Raw genomic sequence first — 18,740 nt, 5'->3', positions numbered from 1 at the left:
GGATTAACTACGATACATAACAATTAGGCGGGTAAAATATATATATGGCTCAACCAAGAAACGCCTATATCACTTCCAAGACTGAACAAAACTACTATTTCGCTTTGCAAACACATGAGGCAAGTTCTAGACATCAAATGCAATGTACAAAATGACACACAAACCTCACACACACATGGCATATAACTCACTCAGGATTGATTTCATCGAGACACTCTAGTCAAAGCAGCTAAGAAAAGTTAAGCCTATACAATATGAGGTACTTATACAAGAGTCAAGAACTGAGCCTAAGCGTCACAACCAAAGTTCTCGCTATTCTCAAGGCATAACAAAGTCAAGAGATATTGCTTCAATTCAAAACACAACACAATGGCTCCTATTCCTAAAAAAATAAAACTAGCTACACCCAGTTCAAATAAAACCCTTGGAAAAGAACCGCGGCACAAAAAAACACCAAGGGGCAATTGCTACACTAACCTAACATAAGATTTTTTTTTGTTTTGTCTTTTTCCTTTCGACTTAAATCCCTCAAGAAAATTGTCTAATAGATCCATTGTTGGGAAAAGTCCAATCATTTCTATTTTTGTAAAAAACAATTATTCAATTAAACTAACACAACTAAAATAGCATGGAAAGTCACCTAAACAATCTCCTCACCCCACACTCAAAATTGTGTATTGTCCCCAATGCACACCCATAAATACGAGAGGGTAAAAGAAACTCCCTGGTAGGTCAAAGGCCGAAGCACTAGCAGCTCATGGGGTACTCAAACTTCTCCCAGGCCTGGTCCTTCGTGTGGGTACCTCACACTTAGTTCCAACCATCTGGTTTGCTGTTGCATTCTTCCAATGGCTTTGCATTTCATGCTCCTAAAAAATCAAAAATCAACACTACAAAAATAATACTATAATAATAAAAAAAATAAAATAAATAAAGCTGGGTTGCCTCCCAACAAGCGCTTGATTTAACGTCGTGGCACGACGAAAATTACTTTTTGTCTCCACCTCGAGCTTATGAATTGAACCCCCAATTTGGCTTCAAGTTTTCGATTATGCTCCAAGGGTGGTGGAACAAATCTAATTGGCCCAAGCAACCATTGTACTATTCTACACTTCTTGGTTTTTAGATGAGGTATGTAGTCCTGTCTTTTTGGCAAGAAAAATTCCAGAATGTAGGCACCTTGTTCCTTATTCCTTGACTCCTCAATCGGCTTGGATGACTCTATTTCCATATCGTCATCTAAGCACAATGTGGAAAAATATTTGGAGTGAGGCCAAATGCGAACAAACACATGAGCTTCAGGACTTTCAACTTCCTCAACATCAATGATACTAGAGTCAACAAAATTTATATCCTCAAAGTCCTTGGCTGACTCTAGTCTCACTTCTTCAACATCGACATCCTCAAATTGTAGTTGGCTAGGTGGTTGATGTTCTACTCTGACCTCCTCAATTAGCACCTCAAATTCACGCTCCTCTTGGCTACTATCCACAAAATTGCCTTGCTGAGCATTAAAAGCTTCAACTAGTTGACTCACTTGTGCCTCCAGGTTGCGAATAGTAGCATCTTGCCTTTGTATGTGCAGTTGTTTCTCATTATTTTGTTCCACAAGGCACCTTAGCATCTCCTTGATCTCTTTCAGGTCATCATCCCTAGGTTCTTTGTTCTTATTAACTTCACAAGAAAAAGAAGAACCGTCAAAGGGGTTGGGGGAAGATAAGAAATATAAGCACAGCTATGAAAGTGACCATCTTGACCACCACACATATCACATACATTCCACACATAAGATTGAGTTGGTGCACATAACTCGCTCTCGGAAATATTTTAAAAAAAATTTCATTGGTGGTTTTCTCCACAATATGCATAAGGAGGATTAAAAGTAGAATTACCAACATCAAAACTCTCATAATTCCAAGATGCCATATTGTTTTTTAAAAAAATTAACAAGTAAAACAAAAAAAAAAAATTCAAATACAGAAAATAAAAATAAAAGTTCAAACTTGAAACCTAGCAATATGTACACCTATAGCTACACCGTTAGTTCCCTGGCAATGACGCCAAAATTTGATCACGCCCAACTCTAGTCCTAAAAAGGATAAGCGGTCGCTGCAAATATAATCCGGTCTAAAAATTCGGAGTCGAATCCCACAGAGAACTAAGGTTTAGCTATAGCTTTTTAATATCACTAAGAAGACAAGTTTGAACAATTTTCTAAATTATAAAGATTGAGATTTATATTTCTAACGAATTAACTAGCAAATACTAGAAAGCGGTAAAATTATCAACTAACGAGACAAAGGGTTGGAGACTAAATTAGGAGGTCTAGAGTTATGATTTCCCTAATTGTCGGAATCCTTCCAGCTATGTTCCCAACAATTTCGCCGATGTATTCTCTACTGATCGTGAGCACTTTAGGTGCCGCAATTCTCTCTCGAGCAACTATAACAATTTACTAGACATATTCTCTCGAACTACGCTAGTTGGCTTCATCAAAGCGGATTTTACCCAGTGTTCTCTCTCACATCCGCGGCCAGATCCGCGGTCGCGGATTCGACCGCGTTATTCACCCTGAGATGTGTGGAGAGTTATGTGCATTTTACTAGACAGTACGCAATATGCCTACTTGATTGTTCGTTCGTTCTTAACTATCAAATTTGATCCCCGAACACGATCCCGGCTTAATTCCTTGGGTTTTTACTTAGACTTCAAAGCTCCAAATCACTTTAATTCATTCCCTAACATCTACATAGCTCGGAATCACTCCTACAAGGCATAAAATACACAATTAGTGCAAAACACTAGCGATTAAAGCTCAAACTCAATTAAAGTGCAGTAAATTAGAGTGTAATAAGCGACTAAAATATGTAATTATAGCCTATCATCAATACACATGGTCAACAATACTAGAATCGCCCACATGTATAGATATATAAACAGGTGAACTCATAGAATCGAGGGATACACCCAAATACAAAGCAATATAAGATGACACATAGGAATACGTGGAGCCTGGATCAAATAAGACTGATGCATCTCTATGATAGACCAGAACAGTACCTATGATAACAGAATCTGATGCAACTGCCTCTGTCCTAGCAGGAAGGGCATAATATCTAGCCTGGCCTCCCCCTCTAGGGCGACCTCTACTTGTCCGACCTCCACCTCAAGTTGGCTGTGCAAGTGGGGTGGTAGTTGGTGCGGTAATCATAGCCTGATGACCTGGTGGAGCACGCAGTGCTTGAGAAATATGTGGAGGTGCACCCTTTCTAAATCTGGGGCAATTCCTCACCAAATGACGAGTGTCGCCGCACTCAAAACAAGCTTTGGGAGGACCGTGCTACTGCGACTGGCTCGGGCCTGATCGACTGGACTGCCCACTGAAAGCACCCTGTACAGGAGGCACACTAGACACTAGTGGTGCATAATAAACATCCTGGGGTCTAGGAGTGGTCGGAGCACTGCTGGCCACTGGAAGTGCTGAATGAACAGGGCGACCCATATAACCTCTGCCCTGACGAGCTACCGCGGGGGCACGAGTACCACTGTAAGTTCCAGACTCTCGAGACCTCTTGGCCTCTCTTTCCTCTCTATCCCAAGTCAGCATACCCTCTAACCTCCTAGCAATCCCTACTACCTACTGGTATACAATATCCATCTCCAACTCTCGGTCCATGCTCAACCTGATACTGAGGTTGAGCCCTTCAATAAACTGACGAACCCTCTCTCGAAGAGTAGCAACCAAGGCTGGTGCATGCCTGGCCAAATCACTGAATCAAACCGCATACTCTGACACGGTCATAGCACCCTGGTGCAACTGCTCAAACTCTGCACGCCAAGCATCTCTGAGACTTTGGGAAACATACTCCCTCAAGAACATATCTGAGAACTGAGTCCAAGTGAGTGAAGCTGCCTCAGCCAGACTATCCAACTCATATATGCGCCACCACTGATAGGCCGCTCCTCTAAGCTGGAACGTAGTGAAAGAAACCCCACTAGTCTTCGCAACACCCATAGTACGGAGGAAACGATGGCACTCCTCAAGAAAACCCTGGGCATCCTCTAACGCCAAACCACTAAAAGTAGGAGGGTGGTACTTCTTGTACCTCTCGAGCTTAAGCTGCTCCATCTTAGAAGTTGCTGCCCTAACCTCAGGCTGAACTGGAGCTACCGGTTGCATCAGTATGATCTCTGGATCCTAGTCTACCTGAACCCGCTGCTCTGGGGTACCGGTGATGGGAGTCTGTGCTCCTCCCCCTGCCTGAGATATGGCAGGAGCAAGTGGTATCAATCCTGCCTGAGCCAAGGTGCTGAACATGCTCAGAAACTGGGCTAGAGTCTCCTGGAGGGCTGGTGCAGTAACAGGCGTCTCAGGTGCCTGCCCTCCAATTGTAGCTACTGGTGACTCCTCTGTAGCAACTCCTGCGGGTGCTCTGGATGCACCACGTGGATGTCCTCAGCCTCTACCTCGGCCCCGGCCTCTCGCGGCTCTAGTAGAGGGTGCGGGTGTCTGGTCATCTGATGTAGTTGTACGTGTCTTCACCATTTGTGAGAGAATAGAAAGACAGAAGTTTAGAGTCCGAAGTCAACATCTCGCACGATAAGAAATCAAAGAAAGCAAAACTTTTTCTAACAGTTCCATAGCCTCCCGAAGATAAGTAGAGACGTCTCCGTACCGATCCGCGAGACTTTACTAAACCTACTTGTGACTCATAACACCTATGAACCTAGAGCTCTGATACCAACTTGTCACGATCCCAATTCACCCTCCGTAGGATGTCGTGATGGCACCTAGTCTCTAAGACTAGGTAAGCCTAATAATTTGCGGAATATCATAATATAAAACTGAAGTCCAATTCTCAACACATGAAATAAATATAAAACTGCACATCAATAATTACAACTCCCAAAACCAGGTGGAAATAAGTTACAAGATTCTAAGAGCAAATACTAAGTGTCTCTATACATCAGAATCTAAAGAGAATAAGAAAAGCAACATAGTAAGGATAGAGGGGGACTCCGAGGTCTACAGACGCTGGCAGATGTACCTTGAAGTCTCCACGTGCGGTTCAACTCACGGGTATCTGGTCTGGTGGGAAGAACCTGGATCTGCACAAAATGATGTGCAGAAGTGTAGTATGAGTACACCACAACGGTACTAAGTAAGTATCAAGCCTAACCTCGGTAGAGTAGTGACGAGGTCAGGTCAGGTCCCTACTGGTTTAAAAGAAAAGTAAGGCAGAATATGTAATAATATTCTGAAATGACTAAGAAGTTAAACGATAAGAAGTTTAAGAAAATATCAGCACAATAAATAGAGGTAAACAACATGGGCACTCCCGAGGTACCGCCTCGTAGTTCCAAATGTAAATATGCATGACAGGGGGATCTCCCGAGGTATCGCCTCGTAGCCCCAAAGTAAATATACAAGACAAGGGGATCTCCCGAGTAAACGCCTCGTAGTCCCAAAGTAAATATGCTGTACAGAGGGATCTCCCGAGTAAACGTCTCGTAGTCCCAAAGTAAATATGCAGTACAGGGGGATCTCCCGAGTAAACACATCATAGTCCCAAAGTAAATATACTTTACAGGGGGATATCCCAAGTAAACGCCTCGTAGTTCTAAAGTAAATATGCAGTACATGGGGATCTCCCGAGGAACCACCTCGTAGTCCGAAAGTAAATATGCAGTACAGGAGAATCTCCCGAGTAAACGCCTCGTAGTCCTAAAGTAAATATATAGTACATGGGGATCTCCCTAGAAAATGCCTCATAGTCCCAAAGCAAATATGCAGTACAGGGGGATCTCCCGATGAAATGCCTCGTAGTCCCAAAGTAAATATGCAGCAGATAATTGAAGGAAACACGAATTTACAACAAGAAATCTTAGAGTTAAAGATTTAATTCAAATCAAGGAAAATAGGTAATTCAACTAAGCATGTTGCACAAATTACAAGTAAGAGTTAAGGCACGTAGACATGCGATACTAGGCTAAACATGATCATTATATATGATATGGCAACTCATTTAAGGAATTTAAAAGAAGACAACTCAGCAAGAACAGAAAATTTCCACAATTAGCCCGTGTACGCACTCGTCACCTCGCGTACACGGCGCTCATGTATCACATATGGTTACAACAGTAGCAAATCCAAAGGGAATTTTCTCCACACAAGGTTAGACAAGTCACTTACCTCAAATCTCGCTCAATCACTCGATAAGGATGCCTTTCCCTCAATGTTTTGACTCTGAATGGCCCAAATCTAGCCAAAATCAATTACATATCATGAATACAACTACAAGAAACTAATTTAAATATTGAAACTATGACGTAAGCAAAGAATAAAAAAATCGCCCCAAAAAGCCGACACGGGCCCGCGTAACGAAATCGGGTAAAAGTCACAAATTACGAACACGCATTTCACCACAAGTCAACCGTACCATTTTTACCAAAATCCGACATCAAATCGCCACTCAAATCCTCAATTTATACTCTCCAAATCCCTAGCCTTAAACTTCCAAATTCTACCTTAAACACACACAATCTAGGTGGGAAAATCAATGGGGAAACAAGATTATTGATAAAAAATAAGCACAAGGGACTTACCTCAAGAAATCACCCGAACAATGCTCTCAAAAATCTCCCTAGACCGAGGTTACAAAGTCCAAAATGAGAGAAATCACGAAACCCTTCGGTTTTAAGCACTACCCAGGCTTTTCGCACCTGCGGCCATTTCCACCGCACCTACGGAACGACTTTTGCAGTAAATTCCTCTGCTTCTGCAGAAATCACTTAAGTTCCTCAAGGCCCGCACCTGCGCTCCCGATTTTGTAGAAATCACTTAAGTTCCTCAAAGCTCCTCTGCTTCTGCATTCCCAATCCCGCTTCTGCGGGTGCGCATTTGCGCAAACACGTCCGCTTCTGCGGACATGCCTCCCTACACTCGCCCGCTCCTGCGATCAATCTTCCGCAGAAGCGACTCCACTTCTACGGCCTTCACACTATACCTGTGACCACTGGCCATCCTCCTAGCCTCCTCATATGTGACTCCCAGCTCGCTTATGTGAGACCGCACCTGTGGCCAAATCCACCGCAGGTGCGAGGATACCAGAACCAGCCCAGCTTCAGAAATCCTCCAAGTCCAAAAATGATCCGTTAACCATTCAAAATCCACCCTAGGCCCACGGGACCTCAACCAAACATACCAAAAAGTCCTAAAACATCATACGAACTTAGTTGAGCCTTTAAATCACATCAAACAATGCTAAAAACATGAATTGTACATCGATTCAAGCCTAATGAACTTCAAAGTTCAAACTTCTCCATCCGACGCCGAAACATATCGAACCAAGTCTGATTGACCTCAAATTTTGCACACAAGTCATAATTGAAATTACAAACCTACTCCAGTTTCCGAAATCGGAATCCGACCCCTATATCAGAAAGTTCACTACCGGTCAAACTTCCCCAAAATCATCCAATTTTTCAACTTTAGCCAATTTGCGCTAAAATGACCTACGGACCTCCAATCCAACATCCGAACACCCTCTTAAGATCAAAATCACCTTATGGAGCTATAGAAACCGTCTAAACTCCATTCCGTAGTCATCTTCATACAGTTTGAACTACGGTCAATTCCTATGACTTAAACTTTCATTTTAGGGACTATGTGTCCTATTACACTCCGAAACCGAAAATAAATCCTCCCGGTAAGTCATAAAAGTAAAAAATGAAATAGAGGGAGCAATAATTAAGGGTTCGCGGCTAATACTCTCAAAATGACTGGCCGGGCCGTTGCATAGATTCACCAAGAAATTTCAAGATAGCACTGTTTTTGTGCTTAGAGAGGGAAAGAAAAAACATACAATAGCCTCTATTCCTCTATTTATACTACTTGGTTTTTCTAAGGGAAGGAAGGATGAGTGCGGCCGCATAATTTCCTGTGCAGTCTGCACTCTGTTACCTGGTGACCTTAACTCAACACCTCATTGTAATGCCCCGTAAACTTTCGCCAAGAAATTTAAGGTTTCGTGGTGCCAAGGTAGGCTAATGTATTATATTTTAGGACTTATTGGGTTGAACAGTGCGTTGGGGAGTGGAACCATTCCGACCTCGCGAAGCCAGGTCTGTAGTGCGTTAGACCGTGCTATATCCCTCGCGAAGCCAGATCTGTAGCGCGCTAGACCGTGCTATATCCCTCGCGAAGCCTGGTATTTAGATCGCTATTGAGCTCGCGAAGCCTGGTATTTAGCTCGCTATAGAGCTTGCGAAGCATGGTATTTAGCTCGCTACAGAGCTCACGAAGCCTGGTCAGTAGCTCACTACATAGCGTGCCTAGCCTGGTCTGTAGCCCGGTCCGAAAATTTGGAGAGTTTTTATAACCCGACCCCCATTTCATTTAACTCGTTTAGGGTTCATATTTTGGGTATTTTCTGGTATTTTAGAGAGAGGGGAGAGCAATTCTAGAGAGAGGAAAGGAAGGACTAAGGATTTCACTACTCTACCTTGAATCAAACCTTGAAATCGCATCAAAGAGTTGCTAGATCTTCAAATAGGTAAGAATTTCTTTCCCCAATCCTTCAATTTCGAAATCCAACTAGAAATAGGTAATTAGTAAGATGATTCTTGGATGTGAGAGTATTAGTCTTGTACCAATAAGGTTTGTGGGAAGATTGTTGAGTTCAAATGGGTAAAGATTGAGTTGAAAATGGTAGAAATCTTCAAAGACTTTAATTGAGGATTTGAAAGGCAATTCGATGTCAGAATTCGATAATTTTTATATGGTTGAACTCGTATCGGAACGGGTGTTCGGATTTTGTGAGTTTTTTCGGGATTCAAGATGTGGGTCCCACTGTCAATTTTTAAAATAAATTTCGGATTTTAATCAGGAAAATTAGTAATTTCATATGGAATTAATTCCTATGATTCGTATTGAGTATATTGAATTGTTTGTGACTAGATTTGAAGCTTTCGGACACTAATTTGTGAGGCAAAGGTTTATTGGAATCTTGAATTTAGTTGCAAAGCGAGGTAAGTGTCGTGGTTAACCTTGACTTGAGGGAATAGAACCCTAAAATTCATTGTTAATAAACTTTCATGTGTAATGTTACGCGGCGCCTTCCTGAAGTTCCTTGGAAGTGCGACGTAAGGCTAAGCAACTGATGTCAGTGCGGTTGCTATGCGCCAACTGAGGTCCTCTCCATACTCTAGACTAGATTGTCAGTGCCGCATGGGAAAACCAATGTCGTGAGCATTTGAGCAGCGGAACTCAGGTGCAACGCCTCGGTCTAGCAGTGCAAAAATGCAAGGGTCGTGTCAAGGCTATTAACTCTCCATCTCAGCAAGTGAGTGGAATAGCCAAAGAAGTGCCAATGAAGCTTGGCCCATACAAGGGAATATTCGACCTACACATAGCTATCATCGATGACTTCAAATTGATAGTGGGATTGGAGTTCCTAAGGCAGACCAACACCATTCCGGTACCATATGCCAACATACTCCTAATAATGGGAGACAACGAGGCCAAACCCCACACCATACCGTGCATACCCATGAAGATGGCCGCTGAAAATATCACGGCCATGCAGTTAAAGGAGGGAACCAACAGACCTGAACCTACGATTCCGGCTGCCCTCAACATCATCAAACAAAAATCACATCATCAGCGTCCAACAACTCATGGCACCCCTCATTGTGTGAATACTTGTCAAGCATTCCAAAAGGACAAGTCAGATCACTCAGCATAAGCGGGACTCTTTGAGCTGCTACCTGTCCCACAGAGACCTTGGGAAAGCATTTCCCTGAATTTCATCACAGGATTACCCAAGGTCGGAAATCATGCAACCATCATGGTGGTAGTAGACCAATTTTCCAAGTATGCTACCTTCATCGCAGCCCCACAGAACATATTGGCAGAAGATACAGCTCGACTCTTCTTCTCTCATGTTGTCAAACATCGGGGTATGCCCAGCAACATCATTAGTGACTGCGACCCACGCTTCACTAGCAAATTTTGGACCCAACTCTTCAGTTGCCTCAGATCCAAATTGAGTTACAACTCAAGCCATCATCATCAGCAAACATATGATCAAACAGACCGGTTCAATGACATGCTGGAGGAATATCTCCGCCAATTTGCAACTGGGTCACAAACACATTGGGTGAAGCTTCTGGCTGCTGCTCAGCTGTGTTTCAATTCACAAAAGTGCGCCCATACAAACAAAAGCGCTTTTGAAATTGTTACCGGACAGCAACCGCTACTCCCACAGAATGTGAATGCACCAAACATGCCAACATCTTATCGAGCTGCCAGTTTCTCGACAGAATGGGGGCAAACTTTGAAGATAGTGCGGAGCTATCTTGTCAAAGCCCAAGACAGGGCAATGAGGTATGCTGAACAAAACCTTCGCTTTACCCAACATCAAGCAGGGAACAAAGTGATGGTAAAAACCCTGAGGAGGAACTTGTTTGCAAAGAGGGCCCAAGATCCTCGCCTATTGCACACCTACATCGGGCCTTTTTCCATTGAAAGGCGCATCGGGAAATCCACATACCAGCTGAACACACCAGCCTGGTGGAAAATCCATCCAGTCTTCCATGTCAGCTGCCTCAGGCCATTTCAGAAATACATGGAAGATCATTCAGAAAGCCACCTCACAACACCGAGGGGAACATACCTCCCAACTATCAAGAGCCTGACCAGGCTCTTGATGAAGCCTGACCCATCATTAGGAGCATATTGGCATATGGTACCGGGATGGTGTTGGTCTGCTTGAGGAATTCCAATCCCACTATCTGTTTGAAGTCATCGATGATAGCTATGTGTAGGTCGAATATTCCCTTGTATGGGCCAAGATTCATTTCCACTTCTTTAGCATCCCGGGCTCCGTTGTATGGCTTGGGTTCCGGAATTTTCAGCTTTTGTGGCATGGGGGCAATGTTCATGGCACCCCTGATTTGGTTTTCGCCCCCTTTGAGCAGGCTTTGAAGGGCAGCATTGACAACATTGAGCTGGCCTGTCAAGTTGTCTATGGTTTGATACATGACGGTCAGTCTGTCTGCCTCTAGTTCCCGATGGGCTAAATCCTCGGCACGCTCCTGTTGGAGGTCCTCGAATTTGCCATGAATTTTGGTAGCCTCGACGACAGCCGTTTGCCGGTCTTCCTCAGAGTCGCGACTGATGTTTGCTATGTCAATTTTTGCTTGCCGCATTCTGCGGTCCAGGTCATCCAACCTTTGCACTAGGCTGGCTTTTAGATCAGGCAACGTATCCACGATGGGCTGTAATGCGTCAACCGTCTATTCTAGGGTCGTGATGCGATCCCCGTAATTCACCATGGTCAGAAATGGTGATAATGATGGCAATGAGTTCCCTCGTACGATGTCGAGCCTAGGCTTTGATACCAACTATTACGCGGTGCCTTCCTGAAGTTCCTTGGAAGGGCGACGTAAGGCTAAGTAACCAATGTCAGTGCGGTTGCTATGTGCTAACTGAGGTCCTCTCCGTACGGTAGACTAGATTGTCAGTGTCGTACGGAAAAACTAATGTCGTGAGCAATTGAGCAGCGGAAAATGAGCAATTAATGATGAAAGATGATGATTGTATTGATGATGATGAAAGCTATTATAAGATGCAATGCGGTGTCGGGGGAGGGGGGGGGAGACACTAGTACAGAGAATTGTTTGAATGCTTGAATGTTTGAATGCTTTGGTCCCCCTTAATAATGCTTAGAAAAAATAAACCAAAGTTACATGAGTTGACCTAAGAAAGCTGTAGAAGCACACTGAAAATGAATGAAGTAAAACTACTCTATAAATACAATGAAAAGGACTTAGTCTTCTATGGAAGCAAGTCCGATGGCAGCAACTTTGTCTTGAGCATCAGGGTCTGTGCGCGCATTGCTGTTGGCGCGCGCGGCACTATTTGGATCTGCCAGCGGCTGGGCGCTGGTGCTTGGCATTGGGTCTGTGCGGGGGGCACTGTCTGTGCGGGCGGCGCTGTTGGCAACATGATGGTTTGTGCGCGTGGCATTGTCGGTGCGCGCGACACTGATGGCATTCGCCAGCCGCTGGGCGCTAGCACTGATTATCGGTGGGGCGACAGAGGCGCATGTGCGCTTATCACTTGGCGCTGTCGAGACCACGGGGCCGACCGTGGCGCTAGGCATTGGGAGGCTTGCCGGGATGCCACGGGGCGCGTCAAGGGGTCATGGGTCGATGATGGAAAGCAGTCCATGACGTATAGGCGAGGTGACGAGTGCCTATACGTCGTCAAATTAATTGTTTGCATAATTACTTGAAAAATCATAAATTATTTTAAATCATGCATTAATTATTATATTAATTATTTTTCTCATATTCCTTGCTCGATATAATGCTTTGAATCCATGTTATAATTGTTACATGCTTATTTGATTTATGTGACTTAATTGCTACTTGACATTTAGCATACTAATTATTAAATTACCTATTTCATCCTTAATTTCCACAATTAATTGCTACTTGTCATTACTTATTTCCTAAATAAATCATAATAATTGTATGCTTTGTTGCCTAATAATTTCTTATTAAATGTGATATTTATTAGAGTATTGTTACATTTCAGAGTTATTTAATTATATTGTTGGAGCGGGTTTCATGCCTCAACGGATTTATTTTTAAGTTTATATTGTTGGAGCGGGTTGCATACCGCAACTGAATTTAATTGAAAGATTATATTGTTGGATCGGGTTGCACGCCGTAACGGATTTTATTTTAAGTTTATATTGTTGGAGCGGGTTGCATGCTGCAATGGAAATAAATTGAGGGATTATGACTACTGAATTGACTTCAATTTTTGATATAATTTACCGGTCTTACTTCAATTCCTGTTATTATTATTATTAATGCGTACAGGTCAATGTAAGCGACCTGCCTTAGCCTCGTCACTACTTCGTCGAGGTTAGGCTCGGCACTTGCAGAGTACATGGGGTCAGTTATACTCATACTACGCTCTGTACTCCTTGTGCAGATACCGGAGTTGATCCAAGTGGCGTACAATAGACTTGCTCGGATTCAGCTATTCGCAGGAGACTTGAGGTATAGCTGCAAGTCATTCGCAGTTGTGAAGTCCTCTTCCACTTTATCATAGCTGTGTATTTCTTTCAGACAACTTTATTTTCATTCAAACCTTTATTTGTATTATTCTAGTAGCTCATGCACTTGTGACACCAGTTCTGGGATGGTATTTAGACATCGCTATTATTATGGATTATTCACTTGACTTCAGGCTTTATTTTCGCATTTGTTTCTTTGTTATTAATTAATTTAAAATAGTTTAAAATGGATAATATTATTCTAACGTTGTCTTTCCTAGCAAGTAAAATGTTAGGCGCCATCATGGTCCTGAAGGTGAGAATTTCGAGTCGTGATACTCGTCTGCGGTTCGCACAATTTTGTGTGTGGCCGCAGATTTCATGTTGCGGCCGCAGATTTCCTTTTGCGGTCGCACATCGACCTTTTCTCTAACAGACTAAACTTCAGAGAGTTGACATTTTCCACCTTTCATTTGTGCGGGCCACAAGATAATTGTGCGGCTGCATTACACTTTTGCTGCAGCAACCATAAATGTGCGGTCCGCACAAATCAACTGTGATTCGCACTTCTTTCAACACTTAGACACATTTTCTTCCACTGTTCTTGTAAGTCACACTCAGCCCTGTAGCATATTTCAACTCAAGTTAGAACAAAAATAACACCTAACTACCAAAGGAAAAAGAAAAAAAACATGGGTTGCCTCCCAAAAAGCGCCTGATTTAATGTTGCGACACGACGCAGAATACCGTTAATTGAAATGAATGACTGCCATGATGTGTCTATCTCCAACTTTTACCAAGTAGTGCTTCACCCGGTGACCATTGACTCGGAATACTTTATTATTTTTGTTCTTAAAGTCCAATACACCAAAAGGTGTCACACCCACAATTTCAAAAGGAACACTCCATTTAGACTTTAGCTTCCCGGGAAACATACTTAACCTTGAGTTAAACAACAATACAAGATCACCCACCTTGTACTCTTTGTTCCAAATGTATTTTTCATGCAGATATTTCATCTTTTCTTTGTACAAGGATGAACTTGCATAAGCGTGGTATCGGAACTCATCCAATTCATTCAAATGTGCAACCCTCAAGTTAGTAGCTACATCCCATTCAGATTCAACTTCTTTAGATCCCACATGGCCTTGTGCTCAAGTTACACCGGAAGGTGACAAGCTTTCCCGAACACCAACCGGTATGGTGACATTCCGATAGGTGTTTTGTAAGCCGTCCAATAAGCCCATAGTGCATCATCAAGCTTCTTGGCCCAATCCGTCTGATTAGCATTCACCGTTTTGGACAAAATACTCTTTATCTCTCGATTGGAAACTTCCACTTGATCGCTAGCTTGTGGATGATAGGGCGTCGTGACTTTATGAGTAACACCATACTTGCTAAGTGTCGAAAGCCTTGTTGCAAAAATGTGACCCCCCATCGCTTATAATCGCCCACGGAGTATCAAACCTTGTGAAAATATTCTTCTTCAAGAACACCACCACACTTCTCACCTCATTGTTGGGTAGAGCAACGGCCTAAACCCATTTGGACACATAATCCACCGCGACCAAGATGTAGGTGTTTCCACAAGAACTCACAAAATGACCCATGAATTCAATACCCCACACATAAAAAATCTCAATCTCCAAAATGGTAGTGAGAGGCATTTCATTTTTCTTTGACATTCCACCGGCCCGTTGACATTCATCAGATCTTTTCACTAGCTCACTAGCATCCTTGTAAAGAGTGGGCCAATAGAAACCGCAACTCAGCACTTTGGCCGTCGTTCTTGCTCCACCATGATGACCACCATATGGCGAAGAATGACAAGCCCTAGGAATTTCACCTTGCTCTTCTTCCGGTACACATCTTCTAATTACCCCATCCGTACAAATCTAGAAGAGGTATGGTTTATCCTAATAATAATCTTGACAATCCCGTTTGAGCTTCTTTCTTTGGTTTGAAAAGAACTCATCAAGGATGATTCCAAACACAAGGAAATTTGCTAGATCCGCAAACCATGGAACCTATTTCATTGAAATAGCCAAGATTTGCTCATCGGGGAAGGAGTCACTGATTCAAGGCCATCATGCATCCTCCCCCCCTCCTCCAAACGATACAAGTGGTCTGTCACTTGGTTTTCATTACCTTTTCTATCTTGGATGTCAATATCAAACTCTTGAAACAAAAGCACCCATCTCATCAACCAAGATTTGGAGTCCTTCTTGCTCATAAGATAACGAAGCACCACATGATCTGTGTGGACAATGACCTTTGCACTCATCAAGTACAAGCAGAAATTCTCAATTGCAAACACAATGGAAAAGAGCTCTTTCTCCGTAACAGTGTAGTTGACTTGGCCATTATTCATGGTCTTACTAGCATAGTAGACCGGATGAAAAATCTTGTTGATGCATTGACCCAAAATAGCCCCAACCGCTACGTCACTTACATCACACATGAGCTCAAAATAGACACTCCAATTTAGAGCGGTGATGATGGGAGTAGTTGTCAACTTAAACTTCAACAATTCAAAGGCTCTCATGCAATCATTATTGAAGTTGAACTTGGCATCCTTCTCAAGAATCTTGCATAACGGATTCACCACCTTAGAGAAATCTTTGATGAAGCGTCGGTAGAAACCCATGTGGCTTAAGAAACTCCGCACACCCTTTACCGAAGTTGGAGGTGGAAGTTTAGAAATCACCTCAATCTTTGCCTTTTCAATTTCAATTCCATTCTTTGAGATTTTGTGGCCAAGGAAAATGCCTTCCTCGACCATGAAATGACACTTCTCCTAATTGAGCACCAAATTTGTTTCTTCACATCTTGCCAACATTTTATCCAAATTTGCAAGACAATCATCAAAAGAATCGCCAACCACCAAGAAGTCATCCATGAAAACTTCAAGGTAGCCCTCTACCATGTCCGTGAAAATAGCCATCATACACCTTTGAAAAGTCGCCGGTGCATTACACAAACCAAATGGCATCCGCTTGAAGGCAAAAGTACCATAGAGACATGTAAAGGTTATTTTCTCTTGATCCTCTGGAGCAATAATAATTTGGCTTTCACTCGAATACCCATAAAGAAAGCAATAGAAAGCACGGTCGGCCAATCTATCAAGCATTTGATGTAAGGAAGGAAGTGGAAAATGATCCTTCCTTGTGACTTTGTTGAGCTTGCGATAGTCCATACACACCTTTCATCCGGTCACCATTCTTGCATTGGTGACCACCATCATGGCCCCCTTCTTTGGGACACATTGAACCCGAGAAGTCAACAAACTATCGGAGATGGGATAGACAACCCCGACATCCATCCACTTGATAATCTACTCCTTGAAAACTTCTTGCATGGCCTCATTGGGTCTCCTTTGATGTTAAATAAATGGTTTAATGCCTTCCTCCAAGTTGATCTTATGCATGCAAAATGCGGGGCTTATCCCCCGAATATCCACCAAAGTCCACTCAATAGCCTTCTTCCTCTTTTATAGCACCGCCAAAGTGGAGTCTACTTGTACGTTAGTCAAACAAGAGGAAAGAATAACCGGTAAAGTAGAACAAGGACCAAGAAATTCATACCGAAGATGTGGAGGCAATGGTTTCAACTCCAAGATAGGAGGCTCTTCAATAGAAAGCTTTGTAGGAGGAGTTGTCCTAGTTTCAAGATCCAAGGACAATTTTCGGGGTGCATAGTTGTACGACCCCATTCCTTGCAAAGAGTTCACACATTCCATGCAGCTATCCATCTCGTCATCATCAAAGTTGAGCAAGACGGACTCCAACATATCACCAACATTGATCATAGCACTTGATTCATCAACAATAACATCGGTCACCATGTCCACAAAAGAGCACACCTCATTGCTATTTGGTTGCCGCATGGACTTACGCACATGGAAGCCCACTTTTTCATCACCAACCTGGAATGTAAGTTCTCCGGCTTCAACATCACAAAGAGCCTTCCTCATAGCAAGGAAAGGTCTTCCAAGAATAATCGGCACCTTATAATCAACTTCATAATCTAGAATGACAAAATTCGCCGAAAGAATGAATTTATCAACACGAACCAAGACATCTTCAATCACTCCCAAAGTTCTCTTCATAATACGATCAGCCATTTGCAATCTCATAGAGGTGGATCTTGGTTTCCCAATCCCCAAGGTCTTGAAGACCGAATAGGGCATCAAATTGATACTTTCCTCAAGATCACAAAGAGCTTTTGCAAACTTGGCACTTCTAATTGTACAAGGAATCGTAAAAGCACCACGATGCTCCAACTTAGGAGCCATTGAATGTACAATTGCACTCACTTGATGAGTGACTTTGATGGTTTCAAAATTCATTGACCGCTTCTTTGTCACGAGATCCTTCATAAACTTTGCATATCCGGGCATTTGTTCCAAAACTTTAACTAATGGAACATTGATTGAGAGACTCTTCATCATTTAAATGAACTTCTTGAATTGATTCTCGCCACTTTGCTTGGCAAGTCTTTGAGGGTATGGAGGCGGAGGCATAGGCAATGATGCCTGATCCTTTTACATTACCGGTTCTGGTATGTCAATAATGTGATCCCAAGACGGGTTCACCTCCTACTGAGTCTCTTCCACAATATCATCAATATCAATTTGAACTTCATCATTTGATTACACCATATTGTTCTGGACCTCTTCTTCTTGTACCACTTGCTCATCATCCACAAGTTTCCTTTGACTTGAGGTGGGTGCATTCCCACCTCTTCCACTTCTTGTAGTAACGGCTATGGCATGCCCTATGTTGTTTCCACCCTTTGGGTTTACTACCATGTCACTTAGTAGTGCCCCCTTAGGATGAGAATTTAGAGCTTGAGAGATTTTCCCCATTTGAACTTCTAAATTACGGATTGATGTGTTATATGAGGCAAGTTGGGCATTCGAATCGGTATTCTTTTCCATCATTTGCTTAAATATATTCTCAATATGCCTCATCTCATTGTTTGAAGAACTTGGACCATGGGAAGGATAAGGAGGTGAGTTGTTTGGTTGTTGATACATCGGGGGCCATTAAAAACCCGACCCCCGGTTGCCTTGATTATTGCCACTCCAATTTCTTTGGTTGTTAGAATTCTAATTGCCTTGATTGTTTTGAGGTCGCCATTGTTGTTGGTTTGGGCCTTGGAAGTTGTTTCTTTGCCCTTGAAAGTTGTTCACATATTCCACCTCCTCTTCTTGTTCATTGTAAGAATCTTGTTCTTGTTCACTCGATTTTGCACTTGTGGACCCTTGGACCTTCTTTTGTTTACCATCATGTTCACCCCTTCCATGGCTTTGACTTGATTAGGATTTTGCACTTGTTGTAGTTGAGCCTTTGCTAGTTGATTCATGGTGATGGTCAATTCGGTAATGGCTTGCCATGGTCATGAAACTCTTTGTGAAAGTGGATCATGTTCGGATCACCTTATGGAACATTAGCCCAGGATTTCCACGCCGATGATGTTTCCGCCATTTCATCCAAGAACTCACACGCCTCCGCATATGGCGTAGTCATAAAGTTACCACCGGCAAGTTGATTCACTACACATTGGTTGGTTGTGTTAATCCCACGATATAATGTTTGTTGAATCATGTTTTCTATCATATCGTTGTTGGGACATTCCTTGACCATTGTTCTATACTGCTCCCAA

The 18,740-nt window shown here is 42.8% G+C and overlaps 1 protein-coding gene across 1 annotated transcript; it reads right to left on the bottom strand.

Moving 5' to 3' along the window:
• Nucleotides 1-16,195: 16,195 nt before the first annotated feature.
• LOC138897867 (uncharacterized) lies at nt 16,196-17,520 on the bottom strand. The gene is made up of 2 exons (XM_070183889.1): nt 16,936-17,520; nt 16,196-16,360 (listed from the first exon to the last, which is right to left on the bottom strand). Exons 1-2 carry the CDS (start codon nt 17,518-17,520, stop codon nt 16,196-16,198), a joined length of 750 nt encoding a protein of 249 aa, XP_070039990.1.
• Between the last annotated feature and the right edge of the window lie 1,220 nt (nt 17,521-18,740).

This window comes from Nicotiana tomentosiformis, chromosome 8 (assembly GCF_000390325.3).
Source record: "Nicotiana tomentosiformis chromosome 8, ASM39032v3, whole genome shotgun sequence".
Lineage (NCBI taxonomy): Eukaryota > Viridiplantae > Streptophyta > Magnoliopsida > Solanales > Solanaceae > Nicotiana > Nicotiana tomentosiformis.
The sequence above is the reverse complement of the archived record's forward strand: the minus strand, read 5'-3'. Positions and strand labels throughout refer to the sequence as shown.